This window comes from Hyperolius riggenbachi, chromosome 7 (assembly GCF_040937935.1).
Source record: "Hyperolius riggenbachi isolate aHypRig1 chromosome 7, aHypRig1.pri, whole genome shotgun sequence".
Lineage (NCBI taxonomy): Eukaryota > Metazoa > Chordata > Amphibia > Anura > Hyperoliidae > Hyperolius > Hyperolius riggenbachi.
In genome coordinates this window covers 238,476,954-238,494,214 of record NC_090652.1, presented here as the reverse complement: position 1 = coordinate 238,494,214, position 17,261 = coordinate 238,476,954, and the positions used below count along the sequence as shown (strand labels likewise).

Below are 17,261 nucleotides of genomic sequence, written 5' to 3'. Positions count from 1 at the left end.
TAAATGACTGTCTCTTTTGTTTTAGGCACTTTTTTGTATTGATCTCACAAAGCGGTAATGTAGCCTAAAGTGTGTTATCCTAAACATTTGGAGTAATTTCAGAGGTTAGCACATCGCATGGTTAAAGGGAACCCGAAGTGAAAATAAACTGATGAGATAAACTATTGTATTTATCTTCCTACTCCTAAAAATGACTTTTTTTAGTTGTCCCATGGTTTTATTTTATATTTAAACATTTACAAAACAGAGTAAATTTTTATTGTCTCTGCTTAGCAGTCGTTTTTGGCTATAATTTGCTTATCAGATTCAATGAAGTTTACTATGTTCCTGACAAGGTAAAGATAGAAGCTGTCACTTGCATGCCTGAAAATTAACTGGTTGCCCGTGTCTGTGTGGCGGGTCTCTGTCTCCCCAGGGCAAGTTGGGAGGCCTCCTTTTGGGGTGTCTCACTCACTCAAGTTTCATGTTATAATACATTACTGTGATAGAAGGTTCTGGCAGTGCCAGAGATATGCTCCCCATTTGTGGGTGGGCGTGCGTTCAGCGCACCTTCCACCTAGAGGGGAGTGATGTATATGTTCATTACTTAGCGAGTTTTTGTATATACTATCTATATTGATGATTAAATTACGCAGGCCATTGTGCATTATCATGCACTAAGTATTGATGGTTCTTTACTTTTGGAATAGGTAGATGTTGTATCCGGAGCATGGGCTCCGTGTATTTGATGGGATATGATGGGTGCCCGCGACTTTTGTGCTGCCGCCGTCGGATCCGGCTGCCTTCCGGCGTCTCCCGCCCCCTCCCCTGGGCCTGCGTGCGGGGGGCGGGGCTTGGCGGACGCGTGCCCGTCGTGTCTGCCTGCCCCGCCCCCCCGCTCGCGTTGGCCCTGGGGTGGGGGCGGGGGGCGTCGCATCTGTGGCCGGATTGGACGGCGGCCTGCACATAGCTGCGGCGCCATGACTGGAGGGACACGCCTCCTGAAGAAGCCGGAAGAGCCGGCGAAATCGATTGAGGACACTGTCCTCCGCCATTGGCACACTGGGTCCGCTTCTCCCTGCCGCTTCCATGCATCTCCAGCTTTCCTCATCTCAGCACCGTCTCCCCCTGCTTGCCTGAGTAGCCATACTCACCATCCACCATACGGAATCAACCTCTTAGGATACAGTAAGAGCCCAACGGGCATAGACATTGCTTTCTATTAACAGCCTGGCTATGCAGCAACATATGTGCTGCTTCTGCAACAACCTGATGTTTTGATGTGACCATCTGCTGTGCCTTATTTATATAGGCTGGACTGCTGATTCATGTGCTGATTCATGTGCTTCAATGCCTGTCTGCTGACTGCATGCATATGCTCACTGCTTACTGCATACTTATGCTCATTGCAACCCAATGGCTGTTCATCAAGATATAAGTCTGGCTTTTATGACATGATCTGCTTGACACATGCTGCACTATAATCCTTGAGTTGCTGCCTCTGCTCTAACACACCATACTGGTTGCTTTATATCCTTTTTGTCATGTGGATACTCATTGTGGTAAACTGCAAGTATTGGGGGAGATGAAGATGCCTCTTGTTCTGATATGCTGTTGCAATTTTTGGATCCTTTTTTGAATTCACTATCTGCCTGCGGGCAGTATACATAAATTTATCTAGTGGAAATTCTGGACTGGCTCGGTGGATCCGAGTCCATTGTGAATTCACAAAACAACCTACATCTTATGACCAAGTTTGTATCCTAACTGCGCAGTTACTAAACTGGTTCCGTACCATATGCATGCTTGAGCTATCTTAGCGAGAATTCCAGGGGGGAATCTGGGTGATTGGGGGGAGCGGGTGGGTTTATGTGGATGGTGGTCCTTGGCGGGAGTTGTCTTATGCTGTATATGTTTTTACAATTTTTTGCTAAGTAATCAATAAAGTTTTGTACCCCTTTTTGAATTATAAGTGTTTGTGCTCAATCAGGTCACACCCCTCCTTTACCTTATCTCAAAGTTTATTTCCTGAAAATTAACTATTTCACGCCGCAAAATAAACAAAGAAAAAAAGCCTGGTTATTATTATGTTTTGCACTGTACATACACGTGTATCTCATCATGTCACATGTCCCCTTGGGTACACTTTAAATATTTTGTCCTTTTTTGGTGCATCTTACTGTCACACTGCCATTAAGTATTAGATTGGCCATAATGCCTTTTCACCTGACATGTAAGTGGTTGCCTAGCAGGCAGCCACTGTTTATGAGTATCCAATTTAATTATAAATTCTCCATTGTCCATAATTTCGATCCTACTTTGCTTTTGATCTTTGCGTCCATATTCAGCTTATCTTACCAGGAGAAAAGTGGTCACTGACTTGCATTACGACTACAAAATTACACAAAAGTATGTCTTAAAAACTCAGTGATTTTAGCATTTGCTGATGCTTGAACAGGAGACCCCAATAAAGCAAGGAATAAGGAGTGTTTCTCTTAATTTCAGATAAACAGTTGATTAATTGAAAATAAATATGTGTAACTCAGCTTGACGATCAGTTTGGCAGAGGTTCATAGGTACCTGGTGTTTGCAAATTGACTTGATTTGTGTGGAATCATGTTCCGTACTGATTGCTTTCTTCCTCTCTAGTTGCTACGAGTCACAATCCTTCACACATTGATATTGCTCTTTGCAGTATTTTAAATAAGTCCAGTGATGGCGGAAGCTGAATTGCAGTTGATGGGATTTGTCTGCAAGATTTTTTTGAGAAGCGGTGGTTTTGCATTTCTAAAGGTTTCTTATATATGTAGTCTACTAGGCATACACGAAAAATAGGCACCTGGAAAAAAAAGGTGCAGGGGATTGCCACTAGAAGAATATTGCTTTAATTTGCGATATTCTACTGCTGCATTCTGATGGTAAAATATTGGTAATATTTACCGATATTTTACTATGACTAAACCTAACCCTACCCTCACACAGAACTCTCCATGGCCCCTATGCAATACCGCAATTTGTATATATCTATTTGCCCCCGGTGACCACGATTCCATTTACAGCTAATCGTGCCCATCAATGCGCCAACATTTACCTTCTTTACCGCATGTCGCAGCCAGTATAAAAGCTGTGATTTGTGGCAAAGAAGGTAACTTTCAGCTCGAGGAGTCATCCGCCGTGCCCCCAGTTACCCTTCTTTGGCGCAAAACGCAGCTTATATAATAGGCGTCCATGGTGGCTCAGTTTTTTCATAAGGGCTCTTGCGCTCTTTATAGTAAACCATTTTGTTAAGTTTCATATTTGAATTAAAGCGATTGTGTCTTGAGGCAAAGGAATGTTTGGATAATTATTGTGTTCCCTCTCTTTCAGTCTTGCACTATAACATCAACTCAGATACTAAGAGAAAAAGTGGGACTCCTGCAAGATTTTATTTCATTTCCAACGGGACTACTGAATTCTATGTTGGGACAATAGAGTTGCACCAAAAATCTAAAAACTGTAAGACACACCAAGCATTCATGAGGGTGAGTTCGCCAGTAAACATGTCAGTAACAGCGTTTATTTATGTGAGTTAATGGAATGTATTTATTTTTTTATTTTACATACTTACCTAAGGAGAGGGAAACCTCTGGATCCTAATGAGGTTTCTCCTCTAGTCGCTGCCTGCCTCCCCCCCCCCCTTCCCCCAGCTGATCAGGACCAAAATTCTCTTCTGGCATGAGTGCAGCCGTGCCTGCGCAGTAGCATGGAGCCGCTTGTGCACAAGCAGCTCCGGCTTACTGCGCAGATGCGGCCATACTCACGTAGGCGCTGTAGGGCCAAGGTTGAGCTTAAAGAGTAGGGCGGCCCCAATCAGATTTCTGACAAGCTTTTGTTGTTAATCTTTGGAGTGTTCGTGAGTGGCACCGGGGGCCTGGAGGCTACCATCTGAAGCCTCTATAGGATCCAGAGTATCTTCTAATACTTACTATGGCAGCCATGCAAATACAATACAATAACGCTTTTGTCTCAAAGGACTTAAAGCGCATAGATATGTCTCACATCAGTACAAGGTTGCAGGCTGGACTGTTACAGAGTAAATAGGTGTTCATAAATGTGGCTTTTCAGCTAGGACTTATATGCTCCCAGGGATGGAGATGTCCTGATTGGGTGTGGCAAGAAGTGTCAAGAAGTTCCAAAGTGTAGGGGCAGCATGACATAAGCCTCTGGCTCAAAAGGTTTTGAGGGGAACTTTGGGGGTGACCAAGTTAATAGATCCTTTTAGGCTGTATTCACAGTGGGATGTTGCGTTTTAAGAGCAGTGAGTTACCACAACGCAACAATTTTTTAACGCGACTGTGAACAGCCCAGTGCGACAAACAGGGGCACCGGGAGCCCTTTTGGTGTATTATCGTAGGATAAATGGCCAATCGCAAGAATATATAATACTCACAAGTGTAGGTTGCTATAAGAGGCAACTACTCAGGTAGGCATGTGGGGAAATCCCGTCCCCACTCGGCCTTTCCAGGGGTCGGTCGCTGCTCCTTTACAAAAACTTCACTCCATGGATGTTGTAAAGACCCCACATAGTGGGGTAATGTAACTAAATATGGAAGAGCAGGAAGCGCCCTTGTAGTAGGTTACATACTTGAGTTACATAAATTTACATTTAAAAAGTTTCTTGTTTACCTTATATAAGGAGATTTCCACTTTTGTAAAGGATATAAATAATTTATTGTTAATAAGCACTTTAGACAACGCGTTTTGCGGCTCAAACTGCTTCCTCAGGTCAAGACAAAAGAAATACCGAGAGCCCAATATAGTGTAGTATGCAAAACAAAGGGTTGGAAATGAAAAGTATATAATGTATATACTCACAAACGTGGGTTACCTCCTAAGTAACCACTGTATAGGCAGGTGAGGAGATTAGACCAGTCCTCACTCAGGATTAAAAGTCGCTCTCTGTAGATAAGGGAATAAGGGGCAACACCCCTCCACCAGAGGTGGATATTGATAATGTAAGAGTGAACAGAGGCACCAGCAGAATAAAAGGTTCTAAAAGGCTTAAAATCCCTCAGGAGGTGGTGGTGGACTCGCCTTCCCGAAGCAGACAAGATACCGGCAGTTTTATGACAACAGGTTTATTAATATACTCCAAAACAAACAGTGCAACGCGTTTCACGGGTATGTTCCCGCTTCCTCAGGCAATAAACAGATAGGAGTACACAGTATAGTCTCAAGGTCACGAATAGCGCCTATGTCTGCTTCCTCAGGTCAGTTAGGGTGCTCTAATCCGATAAAAAGAGCCCAGGCCATAACCTACTACAAGGGCGCCTCCTACCCTTCCATATTTCGGCCCAATGGATTAGCATTGCAGTGCGGTAAAATGGGTTTTAAGACTTTATAACCCGCGACCATAACGTCCTACTGTGAATGCGACCTTAATCTAATATTGTAGGGGGCGTGATGCAGTTGCAATATTGCAGTCACATGTACCAAAGTTTTTTTATGATAATATCTGATATTGTTTAAAAATGTTCTCACTGAAGATTTGATAATGCTACTGTAATTACACAACCGCTAATTACTGACTGTAATCTTATATGAAACTTTCCCAGTTCCCACATACTGATTTTTTTTTTTTAAAGAATCCAGGTCTGTGGGTTTCAGCTCCACATTTTTGTGCTGATAATCCTGCTCCAGTGTGTTCCCCCTCTGATAACACCGCCTTAATGCTTCAGATGTTTTTATCACATGAGTCGGATGCCTTTAAAAAAAAAAGTTGTTCCATATTCAGTTTTTATAAAACAGTAAATATTCATATGATTTATGTTGTTTTCACATCATCGAGTTTACTGCTAAAAGTCAGACTCACTAAATGAAATGTGCGTGGTTCCTGCACACTTGTTTTATTTCCTGGAATATATTCACATTCCATTAAATTCAAAAACAGAATAATTAATAGCTAATTAATTTTATGGAAGCATGCTTAGGAGTCACAGCTAGACTCTGCAAATTAGATTGCTGGAACATGTGGTCCGAGCACTCTCTGCGATGTGGAGGACGCTGTGTGTGTGCGCTCAATGTACAAACAACTTGTTTCACAATCTTTTGAAAGATAATGTTGTTTTTGTTTTATTCATGGTCAGTTCTGCCACAACAGAGGCAAAGCATACAATATACAGTATGAAAGTTAATCGAAACCCAAAACTTCTTTTTGGTTACATAAGGAAGAGTTTTAATTCCTGTCTGCATCCACAGTAAGAAGATCCCCTCTCGCTGCTATCAGCATTAGGGTGCAACCACACTATTTTCATTGGCCAATGATTGGCTTACGTACCAGGGGCATAACGACTTTAAAGTGTACCTGAGGTGACATGATGAGATAAACATGTGTATGTACAGTATACAACATATTAATAACCAGGCTGTTTATCTTATTTTATTTTTACTGCCTGAAAGAGTTAATATTCAGGCATGCAAGTGATGTCTTCTGTCTTGTCTGTATCTTGTCGGGAATATAGTATACATCACTGATAAGCATATTACAGCCATAAAAGTTTTCCTGGCAGAATACAACTACTGAGGGCAGGGGAGAGATAGAAAAAGGTCAATAGTATATTGAATGTATTTGAACTCTGGGACTCTTAATAAGCTGCCACAAAACATTCAATATACTTTGTAAATGTTTTAATATATAATATTACCATGAGATATCTAAAAAAAAAAAAAAAAACAGTTATTTTTAGGAGGACAGATCCAGTTGTTTATCTCATCAGTTTATTTTCACATTGAGCTCACTTTAAAGTGAACCTAAACCAGAAGCAAAAGGGTTCCACTTAACTGGGCTTCTACCAGCCCCCTGCAGCCACTCTGTGCCTGCGCCGTCTCTGTACGATCCTCCGGTCCCCTGCCATGGCTAAGTTTCATTTTCTAATCGACAAGCCAATTGATAACCAGTGCGCCTGCATGGCCAGGGCCGTGCGCATCCTCGCATGCGGCAATATGAGACTCTTTTCTTTGCTACTAATGTTCTATTTCTCATGCTGGGCATACACGGGTCGATCCGGCATCCGATTAGCTGCCGGATTGACTCCCGCCGCTTGTCCGCGTGTGCGCGCGGATCGATTCCCGGTCGTCCCCGCCGGCGCTCCTTATCAGCCGCTCGATTCCCTGCCATTGTCCGCCAGCGGGGATCGAGCAGCATCATCGGACCTGCTGAATATTATCAGCTGGCCGCATCAGCTGCTCGATACATGGTACAGAAACGTACCGTTTATCCCCTCTCTTAGCTGTACTACACATACAATTCATTATCTCAAGTTTATTTTGCTTCAAGTTTGCTTTAACTCGCTTCATTTAAGTTAACCCATTTATCTCTCATTGGCGTGTACTCAATTAACTTTTCACCTGAGTTTTCTCACTAGAGATTTTTATCCTTCAAATAAAATACCTTTTAAAAGGAAAATTACTTCCTGTAAGAAAACGTAGGAGAAAAGTTAATAGAACAGAGGTTCATATCTGTTTATCTTACCGAATAGCTCTCCTTATAGTTGAGTTGAAAAATAAATAAGGTGAGATAAGTCAAGTATAATAATTTGAGAGAAAAGCTTTGTGAAACAATGCCATTGTCTTTTAGTGTACATGAGCAAGATTTGTATTTGTGCTAATAAAATATGTTCTTTGTTACTGTATATCTAGAGAGATGTAAGGGACATTCTAACCCCGATACATATGGAATCCCGTTATTTTCTTGGAAAACACATCATCGAGAGGAGAGATGTCAATGCACTGAAACCTCTGCAGCCCATTCTACAGATGAAAGATGGGCAAGAAAATGTGGTACAAAATGTGGTAAGACGCTCCCTTCTTTTGCACAATTACAAAAGTGATCAATAATCTAGGACTAAAGCCTGGTACACATATCCAATCATAAAGAGAATCTATACTCTAAAATTCTTACAATAAAAAGCATACCATTCCATTCATTATGTTCTCCTGGGCCCCTCTGTGCTGTTGCTGCCACTCCCTGCTGCAATCCTGGCTTGTAATTGCCATTTTTAGGCAGTGTTTACAAACAAAAGACATGGCTTCTAACTAGAGTGTAATAGGCTTGAGAGTAGCTCAGTCTCTGACTCATACAGAGCTTGGAGACGGTGTGTATAGCTTCTGCCAATGACAAGCAGTGCAGCACATTCCACACATTCCAGCCTCAGCCCGACAGAAGAGAGAAGGTTAGATCATATAACAGAGATAACACAGCCACTGTGCAACTAGAAAAAGCTGCAGTAACACAGACCACATTAGAACAGGTATAGGAACTTATAGGATAGAAGAAATAAGGCTGAAAATTTTGTTACAGAGTCTCTTTAATTTTACTCATTTTAGAATAGTGGACCAGATGTACTAAAAGGTACATACAGACATTAAACGGCAAATTCTAATAAATATGCATTCTCACCTTAGTGCAAAGGATTGTGGTACAGGATATCCTGTGGCAACCAGTAAGAATCTCTGATCTTTTAGAAATTAAAGTGTAGCGATCTAAAATCTCATTGTTGCACACATACAATTTTGATTGGCTAATGATTGGCCAATTTTACCCCCTCTATGTAGTATGAGGGCCAACAGATTTGAACAATACTTGAACAGATTGTGCAGCCAAACTCTCATACTACATGAAGATGGTAAAATTGGCCAATGATTGACCAATCAATGTGTGGATGGATGTGTGTACCAGGCTTAAAATGTGTGTTGCTACACTGGAGCTATTAAATGATAGATGCAGAAGGTATGGCAGGCCAGCAGCTGATGTGTTGGTGAGCAGAAGCACTTAACATTCATTCCTTATCCTCACTGTGCTCGCCTGCTAGTACTATTTCATGTACTGTGTATTAGACATTGGACTGATTTTAGAATAGCGAGCCAAGTTTGCTAGAGGTACATACAGACATTAACAGCAAAAACGAATAAATATGCATTCTCACCTTAGTGCAAATGGTAAGGGTAGGATTTGTACTTTCCAGCGCCCAAGGCCTGCTGTCATCAACTGCCCTCTTCTCCATCCAATATCATTCTGTCCAACCTCCTGACTAGCGATCACTGGTTTGCAAGAGGAAAAGCCTGTTTTATGCCTGGTACACACAATGCAATTTCTGGACAAATCGATGGGTCTAAACGATAATTTTCACCTGATACGATCTGATTTCCAATTGTGTTACTGATCAATTTTGTGATTACTGTAAAAAAATTATTTGACCCATCGATCTGATGGGAAATTGCATGGTGTTTGCCAGGCATCGATGACTCGTGTATAAGTGTGTATGTTTCCTCTAAGCTGACAATGATTGTATTTCCTGTCAGAGAAGCAAGTCCCTCATTAGTGAAGTCGCAAAGCTTAAGGCAGATATAGCAGTTTTCATCTCTCTCTATCTCTCTGCTCTACTGTAATCAGAGACCCATTGCTCAGCTTTCAAAAGGCATCAACTAGCTGATAAGAAAATTGTAGCGCATTACCCTCCACGGTAAAAAATAAGAAAAAAAATGCAACCACGTTTGTTGAAAAAAGGAGGGAATAGAGGGCAGTTGACCAGCTTTACTGTCTGACAGTTGGAGTTCTAAAGTAGAGCTGATATTCCTGTGAATGTGTACTTATTCAAGAGTTCTGCTTCCTACAACTCTGGCACAGTGGCACCATTATATCTCCTGTGATTATCAGGACGCAGCAGAACAAGCTGTAACTGTCTCACTCCTTTCACACCAGGAAGTAAGGGAGATGCATGGAGCTCTGGAATTCAGGCTGTGTGTAGAGCAAAGCAGGGCAGCTTTGGACCAGGAGAGTTGATTTACTTTGACATGTTGACTCTTATCTGTCCCCAAGTCCTGCTGGTGTACCTATGAAAAAGCCGCCAGGAGACTTGGGCGCAGGATATAGCCGGTATATGGCTAACCCTGCTCCTGCACAACTCCCAGCGGCGTTAACTACTATTCCACCTCCAGGTTGATGTGGATGGTAGGGAAATACGTAATTCGGCTTACAGTGATTGCTGGCGGCCGAATTACAGTGTTTTAAAAGGTAACTTCAGCTCCGTCTTCTGACGGCGCCGAGTTTACTCACTGTGCGCCGCTATAGCCGTAATTGCTATTACAGTCTATGGTGGCGCTGGCTGTGCCCAAACCTCCTGCGCTGGATTTCTAGTGTTCGTCCTGCTGCCCTTTTCAGCACCCAATGCCATGGCCCTTGTGGCCTTTACAAAAATCTGCCCCTGCAAATGGTTGTGGCACAGGATATCCAGTGGCAACCAATCAGAATCTCTGATCTTTCAGAAATCAGAGAGTAGTAATCTGAAGTCTCATTGGAAGTTAATTCCTCCAAGTAAATTTGCAACCTGGGCACAATTTTCCTATCTGTGCTAAGCACCAACAGTCTTCACATAGCATCACCATGGAAGTACAGTCTGAATGAGGAGCAGGCACATAATCCTCATGGGGCATTATGGAACTGGTAGTGCTGTATGAATAGTCTGGAGCTGAGTGTGGAACATATGGATGGAAGTCACAGCTTGTTCCAGGTCTTTGCTTCATTTGCTGAAGCTTCCGGCAGCTGCTGTTGTGTTTGGTAAATGGATGCTAAATGTCACAATGTATTGGGTTTCCGGACTGTCCTTGTAGCATTCTCCATATATCATTATCTGCTCTCCACACCTGGAAACCTGAACCAGAGGCCGGATGCGATAGCTGCACTGAAAAAGACATTCAGCATGTGTCTTCTTTGTATCTAATTATATCTAAGTATATCACTGGGTAGCAAGGTGGCCAGGCGCGGAGCTAGGGGGGGTCGGGGTAGGACAAGTGCCCCGGGGCGCCTGGTCCCCAAGGGCGCCCTCCGCCTGGCTGAGCTGCGAGGTTTTTTTTAATTTGTTTTTTTTTATGGCGGGTGAGGGGAGCAGCGCAGAGAAGAGGGAGAGCTGTGCGGACGGTGGGGAAGGGGGGCCATATCCCCCCTCCTTCCCTCACCTTAGGTGCTCTCTCCCTCCCTCGCTGTCCCCTCCAATGTCCGGGTGGCTCTTGGCTGGCAGCGGCGGGCGGAACTCACCTCCGTCTCGCTCCAGCGCCGGGCGGAAGTTCGGGAGCGCAGCCGCTGCTCTGGTCTGGACCAGACCAGAGTAGTGGCAGATCCATCCGGCGCTGGGACGAGACGGAGGTAAGTTCCGCCCGCCGCTGCCAGCCACCCGGACATTGGAGGGGACAGCGAGGAAGGGAGAGCAGCTCTTCTCTGCGCTGCTCCCCTCCTGCTGGGGAGGGTGACACCTGACCTGGCTACCTACTCTGGGCACATATACCCCTGGCTACCTACTCTGGGCACATATACCCCTGGCTACCTACTCTGGGCACATATACCCCTGGCTACCTACTCTGGGCACATATACCCCTGGCTACCTACTCTGGGCACATATACCCCTGGCTACCTACTCTGGGCACATATACCCCCGGCTACCTACTCTGGGCACATATACCCCTGGCTACCTACTCTGGGCACATATACCCCTGGCTACCTACTCTGGGCATATATACCCCTGGCTACCTACTCTTGGCACATATACCCCTGCCTACATATACTGGGCATATACCCCTGGCTACCTACTCTGGGCACATATACCCCTGGCTACCTACTCTGGGCACATATACCCCTGGCTACCTACTCTGGGCACATATACCCCTGGCTACCTACTCTTGGCACATATACCCCTGCCTACATATACTGGGCATATACCCCTGGCTACCTACTCTGGGCACATATACCCCTGGCTACCTACTCTGGGCACATATACCCCTGGCTACCTACTCTGGGCACATATACCCCTGGCTACCTACTCTGGGCACATATACCCCTGGCTACCTACTCTGGGCACATATACCCCTGGCTACCTACTCTGGGCATATATACCCCTGGCTACCTACTCTGGGCACATATACCCCTGGCTACCTACTCTGGGCACATATACCCCTGCCTACATATACTGGGCATATACCCCTGGCTACCTACTCTGGGCACATATACCCCTGGCTACCTACTCTGGGCACATATACCCCTGGCTACCTACTCTGGGCACATATACCCCTGGCTACCTACTCTTGGCACATATACCCCTGCCTACATATACTGGGCATATACCCCTGGCTACCTACTCTGGGCACATATACCCCTAGCTACCTACTCTGGGCACATATACCCCTGGCTACCTACTCTGGGCACATATACCCCTGGCTACCTACTCTGGGCACATATACCCCTGGCTACCTACTCTGGGCACATATACCCCTGCCTACATATACTGGGCATATACCCCTGGCTACCTACTCTGGGCACATATACCCCTGGCTACCTACTCTGGGCACATATACCCCTGGCTACCTACTCTGGGCACATATACCCCTGGCACCTACTCTTGGCACATATACCCCTGCCTACATATACTGGGCATATACCCCTGGCTACCTACTCTGGGCACATATACCCCTGGCTACCTACTCAGGGCACATATACCCCTGCCTACATATATTGGGCATATACCCCTGGCTACCTACTCTGGGCACATATACCCCTGGCTACCTACTCAGGGCACATATACCCCTGGCTACCTACTCTGGGCACATATTCCCCTGGCTACCTACTCTGGGCACATACCCCTGGCTACCTACTCTGGGCACATATACCCCTGCCTACATATACTGGGCATATACCCCTGGCTACCTACTCTGGGCACATATACCCCTGCCTACATATACTGGGCACATATACCCCTAACTACATATACTGGGTACATATACCCCTGGCTACATATACTGGGCATATATACCCCTGGCTACATATACTGGGCATATATACCCCTGGCTACATATACTGGGCACATATACCTCTGGCTACATATACTGGGGACACATACCCCTGCCTACATATACTGGGCACATATACCCCTGGCTACCTGTTCTGTGGACATCTCTACCCCTGGCTACCTGTTCTGGGGACATCTATACTGCTGGCCACCTATTCTGGGGACACCTATAGACCTGGGGCTACCTATTTTTGGGGAAGCACTGCTGTCAGATTGAGTGTATTTTGGGGAACTGCTGCCAGGTAAGAGGTGTCTACCATATTAAGGGGGCATTCTGCCTATTTATGTGAAATGCTGTCTATTTATGTGCCTCATGACTGCTGAATTTGTCTTGTTGGGGGCCTCATGGTTACTGAATTTGTCTTGTTGGGGGCCTCATGATTTGTTGGGGGCCTCAAGATCGCTGAATTTGTCTTGTTAGGGGCCTCATGATTGCTGAATTTGTCTTGTTAGGGGCCTCATGATTGCTGAATTTGTCTTGTTGGGGGCCTCAGGATTGCTAAATTTGTCTTGTTGGGGGCCTCATGATTGCTGCGTTGGTCATGTTGGGGGCCTCATGTTTACTCATGATTGCGGAATTTGTCTTGATGGGGGGGGCTCATGATTGCTGAATTTGTCTTGGAACATGCTGGAAGGTACATACTGAGGGAGGGTGGGTGAGCGTGAGCCTGCTAACCTCCATGTACATTTGAAGGGGCGTGACCAAATGTGGAGCACCCATAACCACGCCCACATTTGGTCACGACCCTTCACCTTAGGGGGCGCATTAATAGTCTTTGTCCCCGGGCGCTGAAAACCCTAGCTACGCCTCTGAAGGTGGCTCAGTGGTTAACACTGTTGCCTGACAGTGATATAGTCCTAATTTTGATTCTCACCTATATAACATTTACAGGTCTTTTTTCAAATATATATTTAATATTCCTTTGTTTTAAATTAAATATACATAAAAAAGGTTTTGTAAAAAAAACCTTTAGTTTCTGTAAAATGAAGAAAGCTCTATAATTCCACCTGCTTCTAGATTCTCATCAACTGCTGCCTGATTACACCAATTCAGTCTGAAACACGCCCCCTGTAATCACAAGAGCATGAAGGGGGAGGAGTGACTGCATTGTGAGGTGAAGCCATACCTCCTGACTGACTGGGACTACCAGCCTGTCTTGGTTTTAGACTAAATGGGGAGGGAGCAAGGGTGAGCAGGCAGCTCAGCTGGAGTTTTCTCTGGAGGAAATGAGAAGCCATGAATTGGTGCAGCCGTATCTCCTCTATTTTTATCTTGCAAAAACTTCTGTGTGTTCACTGTTAAATTCAAATGGAATGCTTAGAATAGAATGGGATATAATTAGAGATAGAAAAGGAGAGGTAATCGCTCATAGAAAGAAGTAATATTCAAACTTAAAATATATATAATTGTCAATAAACAAAAAATGGCCATCCCTCAAAAATATATAATACAACAAGAAAACGAAAAACAAAAGGATTTAAGGGCCACACGTAAGTCTAGTATAAAACGTAACTTTTAATCTAGTATTAAAAAAATGACAGGACAATCCTTAAAATAAGAATGGTCAGGGTAAGGTACCAAGATAACATCAAACAGCTTGACTTAAAGGGGCACTACAGCGAAAAACTGTAAAATTTAAAATAAGTGCAAACATATACAAATAAGAAGTACATTTTTTCCAGAGTAAAATGAGCCATAAATTACTTTCCTCCTATGTTGCTGTCACTTATAGTACGCAGTAGAAATCTGAGAGAAGTGACAGGTTTTGGACTAGTCCATCTCTTTATAGGGGATTCTCAGGGATATATTTATTTTCAAAAGCACTTAGTGAATGACTGTTGCTCTATGTCCAACTGCCAAAAAACTGTAGCGAGCAGGGAAGCTGGCCAGCATCATTGTTTAAATCCTTTTTAGGGAATATCTTTATAAAGAATAAAAGCCATGCTGAGAATCCCCTATGAAGAGATGGACTAGTCCAAAACCTGTCACTTCTGTCAGATTTGTACTACCTACTGTAAGTGACAGCAACATAGGAGAAAAGTAATTTATGGCTCATTTTACTCTGGAAAAAAACATACCGTACTTCTTATTTGTTTATGTTTGCACATATTTAACATTTTACAATTTTTTGCCATAGTTCCCCTTTAAGTTTCCCGGCCTTCAGAAGGGCTGCTTCCTCAGAGGCAAACAGATCAAAGTAATTTATCCGTAATCATGAATTAAAAATTTAACATTTACAGAAATAAGTAGTAGCAGTAGGATATTGTACCATGTGTAGCCATCAGTAAAAGCAAGAATATTGTATCAGGATGATACCATTTATTGGCTGACTAAAAAGAATAAGAGTAAGTGAGCTTTCGCCTGTAAAGCCTTCCCAACGAAGGCTTTACAGCCGAAAGCTTGCTTATTCTTATTCTTTTTAGTCAGCCAATAAATGGTATCATCCTGAAATAATATTCTTGCTTTTACAGAAATAAAAAATAATAAATCCACCACCTAAGCAGAATCCAAAATATAGAATACCTCATATAAAATATCACGTGTACAACAGTATGGCAAAGAGGCACACAGAAAAATATATAATGAGATAGGCAAACCTCATAGAGATTAAAAGTTATGTTTTATACTAAATGTGTGGCCTTTAATCCCTTTTGATTTTTGTTTTCTTGTTGTATCAATTTTTCAAACTTATGTCGCAAATTTGAATCAGAAATGTAAAATCTTGTTGTGTAGTTAATACAGATATAGGGATGTAGCATCAAATCATGGGGTCCCTTACAAAATTTTGGTTGGGGCCTTCCCTCCCTCGGTCAACTCCCCAGCTCCGCCTCCCCAGCAATGATGAACATTACAGTGAGGGGGTCCATCTGCCAGAGGTCATGCAAACACTGCGACCAGCATGACTCTCTATCCATAACCAATGTTGCCACCCTGGCACCTTTCCACCCCTCATAGAAATTATAAATGTCACCCCAGTATAGTCATTTTCCCCTAATAGTGCTGTTTCCACCCCATCTCCACCCTACAATGGTTTAAATCTTCCCTGCATAATTATGGCCCCCATGCAAAGTGCCACAGGTGTCATTATTACCATCTATCTCAGTGCACACTGCAGTCCCTATGCCAATGCCGGCCTCACCCTGTAATTGGCAACTTCCTTCTTCCTGTGTCTCCATCTCCTTCAGCTGACACTTGTGGTATGTCAGAGGAGCACCAACAGGAAATTGGTCTGAGGAGAAGGCCTCAGAGAGAGCAAAGAAGCATAAGAGAAGTTGCAACACCCTTGAAGACAGGTTATCATAACACTTGCTTTCCTGCACTGCCCTGCCTGAGCATCATGGGAGGCTACTTGCAGAGCTTTGGAGATGGGGCCCTGTATCAGAGAGAGATCATTGCAATTTCAAGCATTTTGCTGAAATTCTTTACAGCTAGAGCTTCGCAGATTCCACAATGTATCAAGTAGCCGTTTAGATAATCCTAAGCACAGTACTCCAAAGATGGCAGATGGCAGCCTTGCTACTGCTTGATAAACAACAATCAGATCTCATATATAAAGCAATGATTAACATTTAGCAGATAATCTGTGTGACAGAAAATTGGCCAAGATATGAATAAAGCGATACTAATTTCCAGTCATTTCTATTTAATTTAATTTAATTTTGGATTGTGATTGTGATTGTGGGCCATAATATTTTCCTAACTCAATTGAAAAAAAAAAAGAAAAAAAACTGCCAACATTGATAGACTTAATAACATGCAGAAAAGTTAACAAAATGCAAAGCACTTATACGCACATCATAGGCCCCTGTTACAGCAGACACCACATCTATATGCACACTTTTCATTTTCTCAGGAAGCATGATCCCTGGATGTCAGTGAGTGACCCCTGAGTGTATTATTCTCTCACCCTGCCTACTAGAAGTCGCTCCATCATGCTCCATGCATCGTCCCTAATGCTCCATTCATAGCCACAGGCACATAGCTAATTTCTAGATCTTAAAGAGGAGCTGTAAGGATTGATTTTCATCCCAATCAGTAGCTAATATCCCCTTTCCCATGAAAAATGTTTACCTTTTCTCAAATAGATCATCAGGAGGGTCTGTATGATTGATATTGTGGTGAAACCCCTCCCACAGTGTGATGTCAGGATCTAGGTCCTGACAGTTTCCTTTCTATGAACCTTGTTGCATTGTGGGAGTTTACAACTGACAAACAAACAGTATACCTAAAAAAAAACCAAAAAAACTTTTAACCTATCACAATGTTAGTGGGTGTGGTTATAGATAATGGCAGTTGGTGCTGTGTAGTTTTTCCTTGTCTGTCATGATGATGACTTGCAGGCTCACTGTGGATCAAACAACATGAAAAAATAACATGTCGAATATCAACTATTTCTTGAACTTCTATTT

General features: G+C 43.5%; 1 protein-coding gene across 2 annotated transcripts in view; it reads left to right on the top strand.

The window, feature by feature from the left end:
* The window catches only part of ITGA4 (integrin subunit alpha 4), a 299,845-nt gene that overhangs the window by 216,310 nt on the left and 66,274 nt on the right, over positions 1–17,261 (top strand). For both annotated transcript variants that reach the window (XM_068245421.1, XM_068245420.1), the window contains 2 exons: positions 3,346–3,500; positions 7,657–7,809. In XM_068245421.1, the coding sequence (XP_068101522.1) occupies positions 3,346–3,500; positions 7,657–7,809 (308 nt within the window). The remainder of the gene's footprint in view (positions 1–3,345; positions 3,501–7,656; positions 7,810–17,261) is intronic.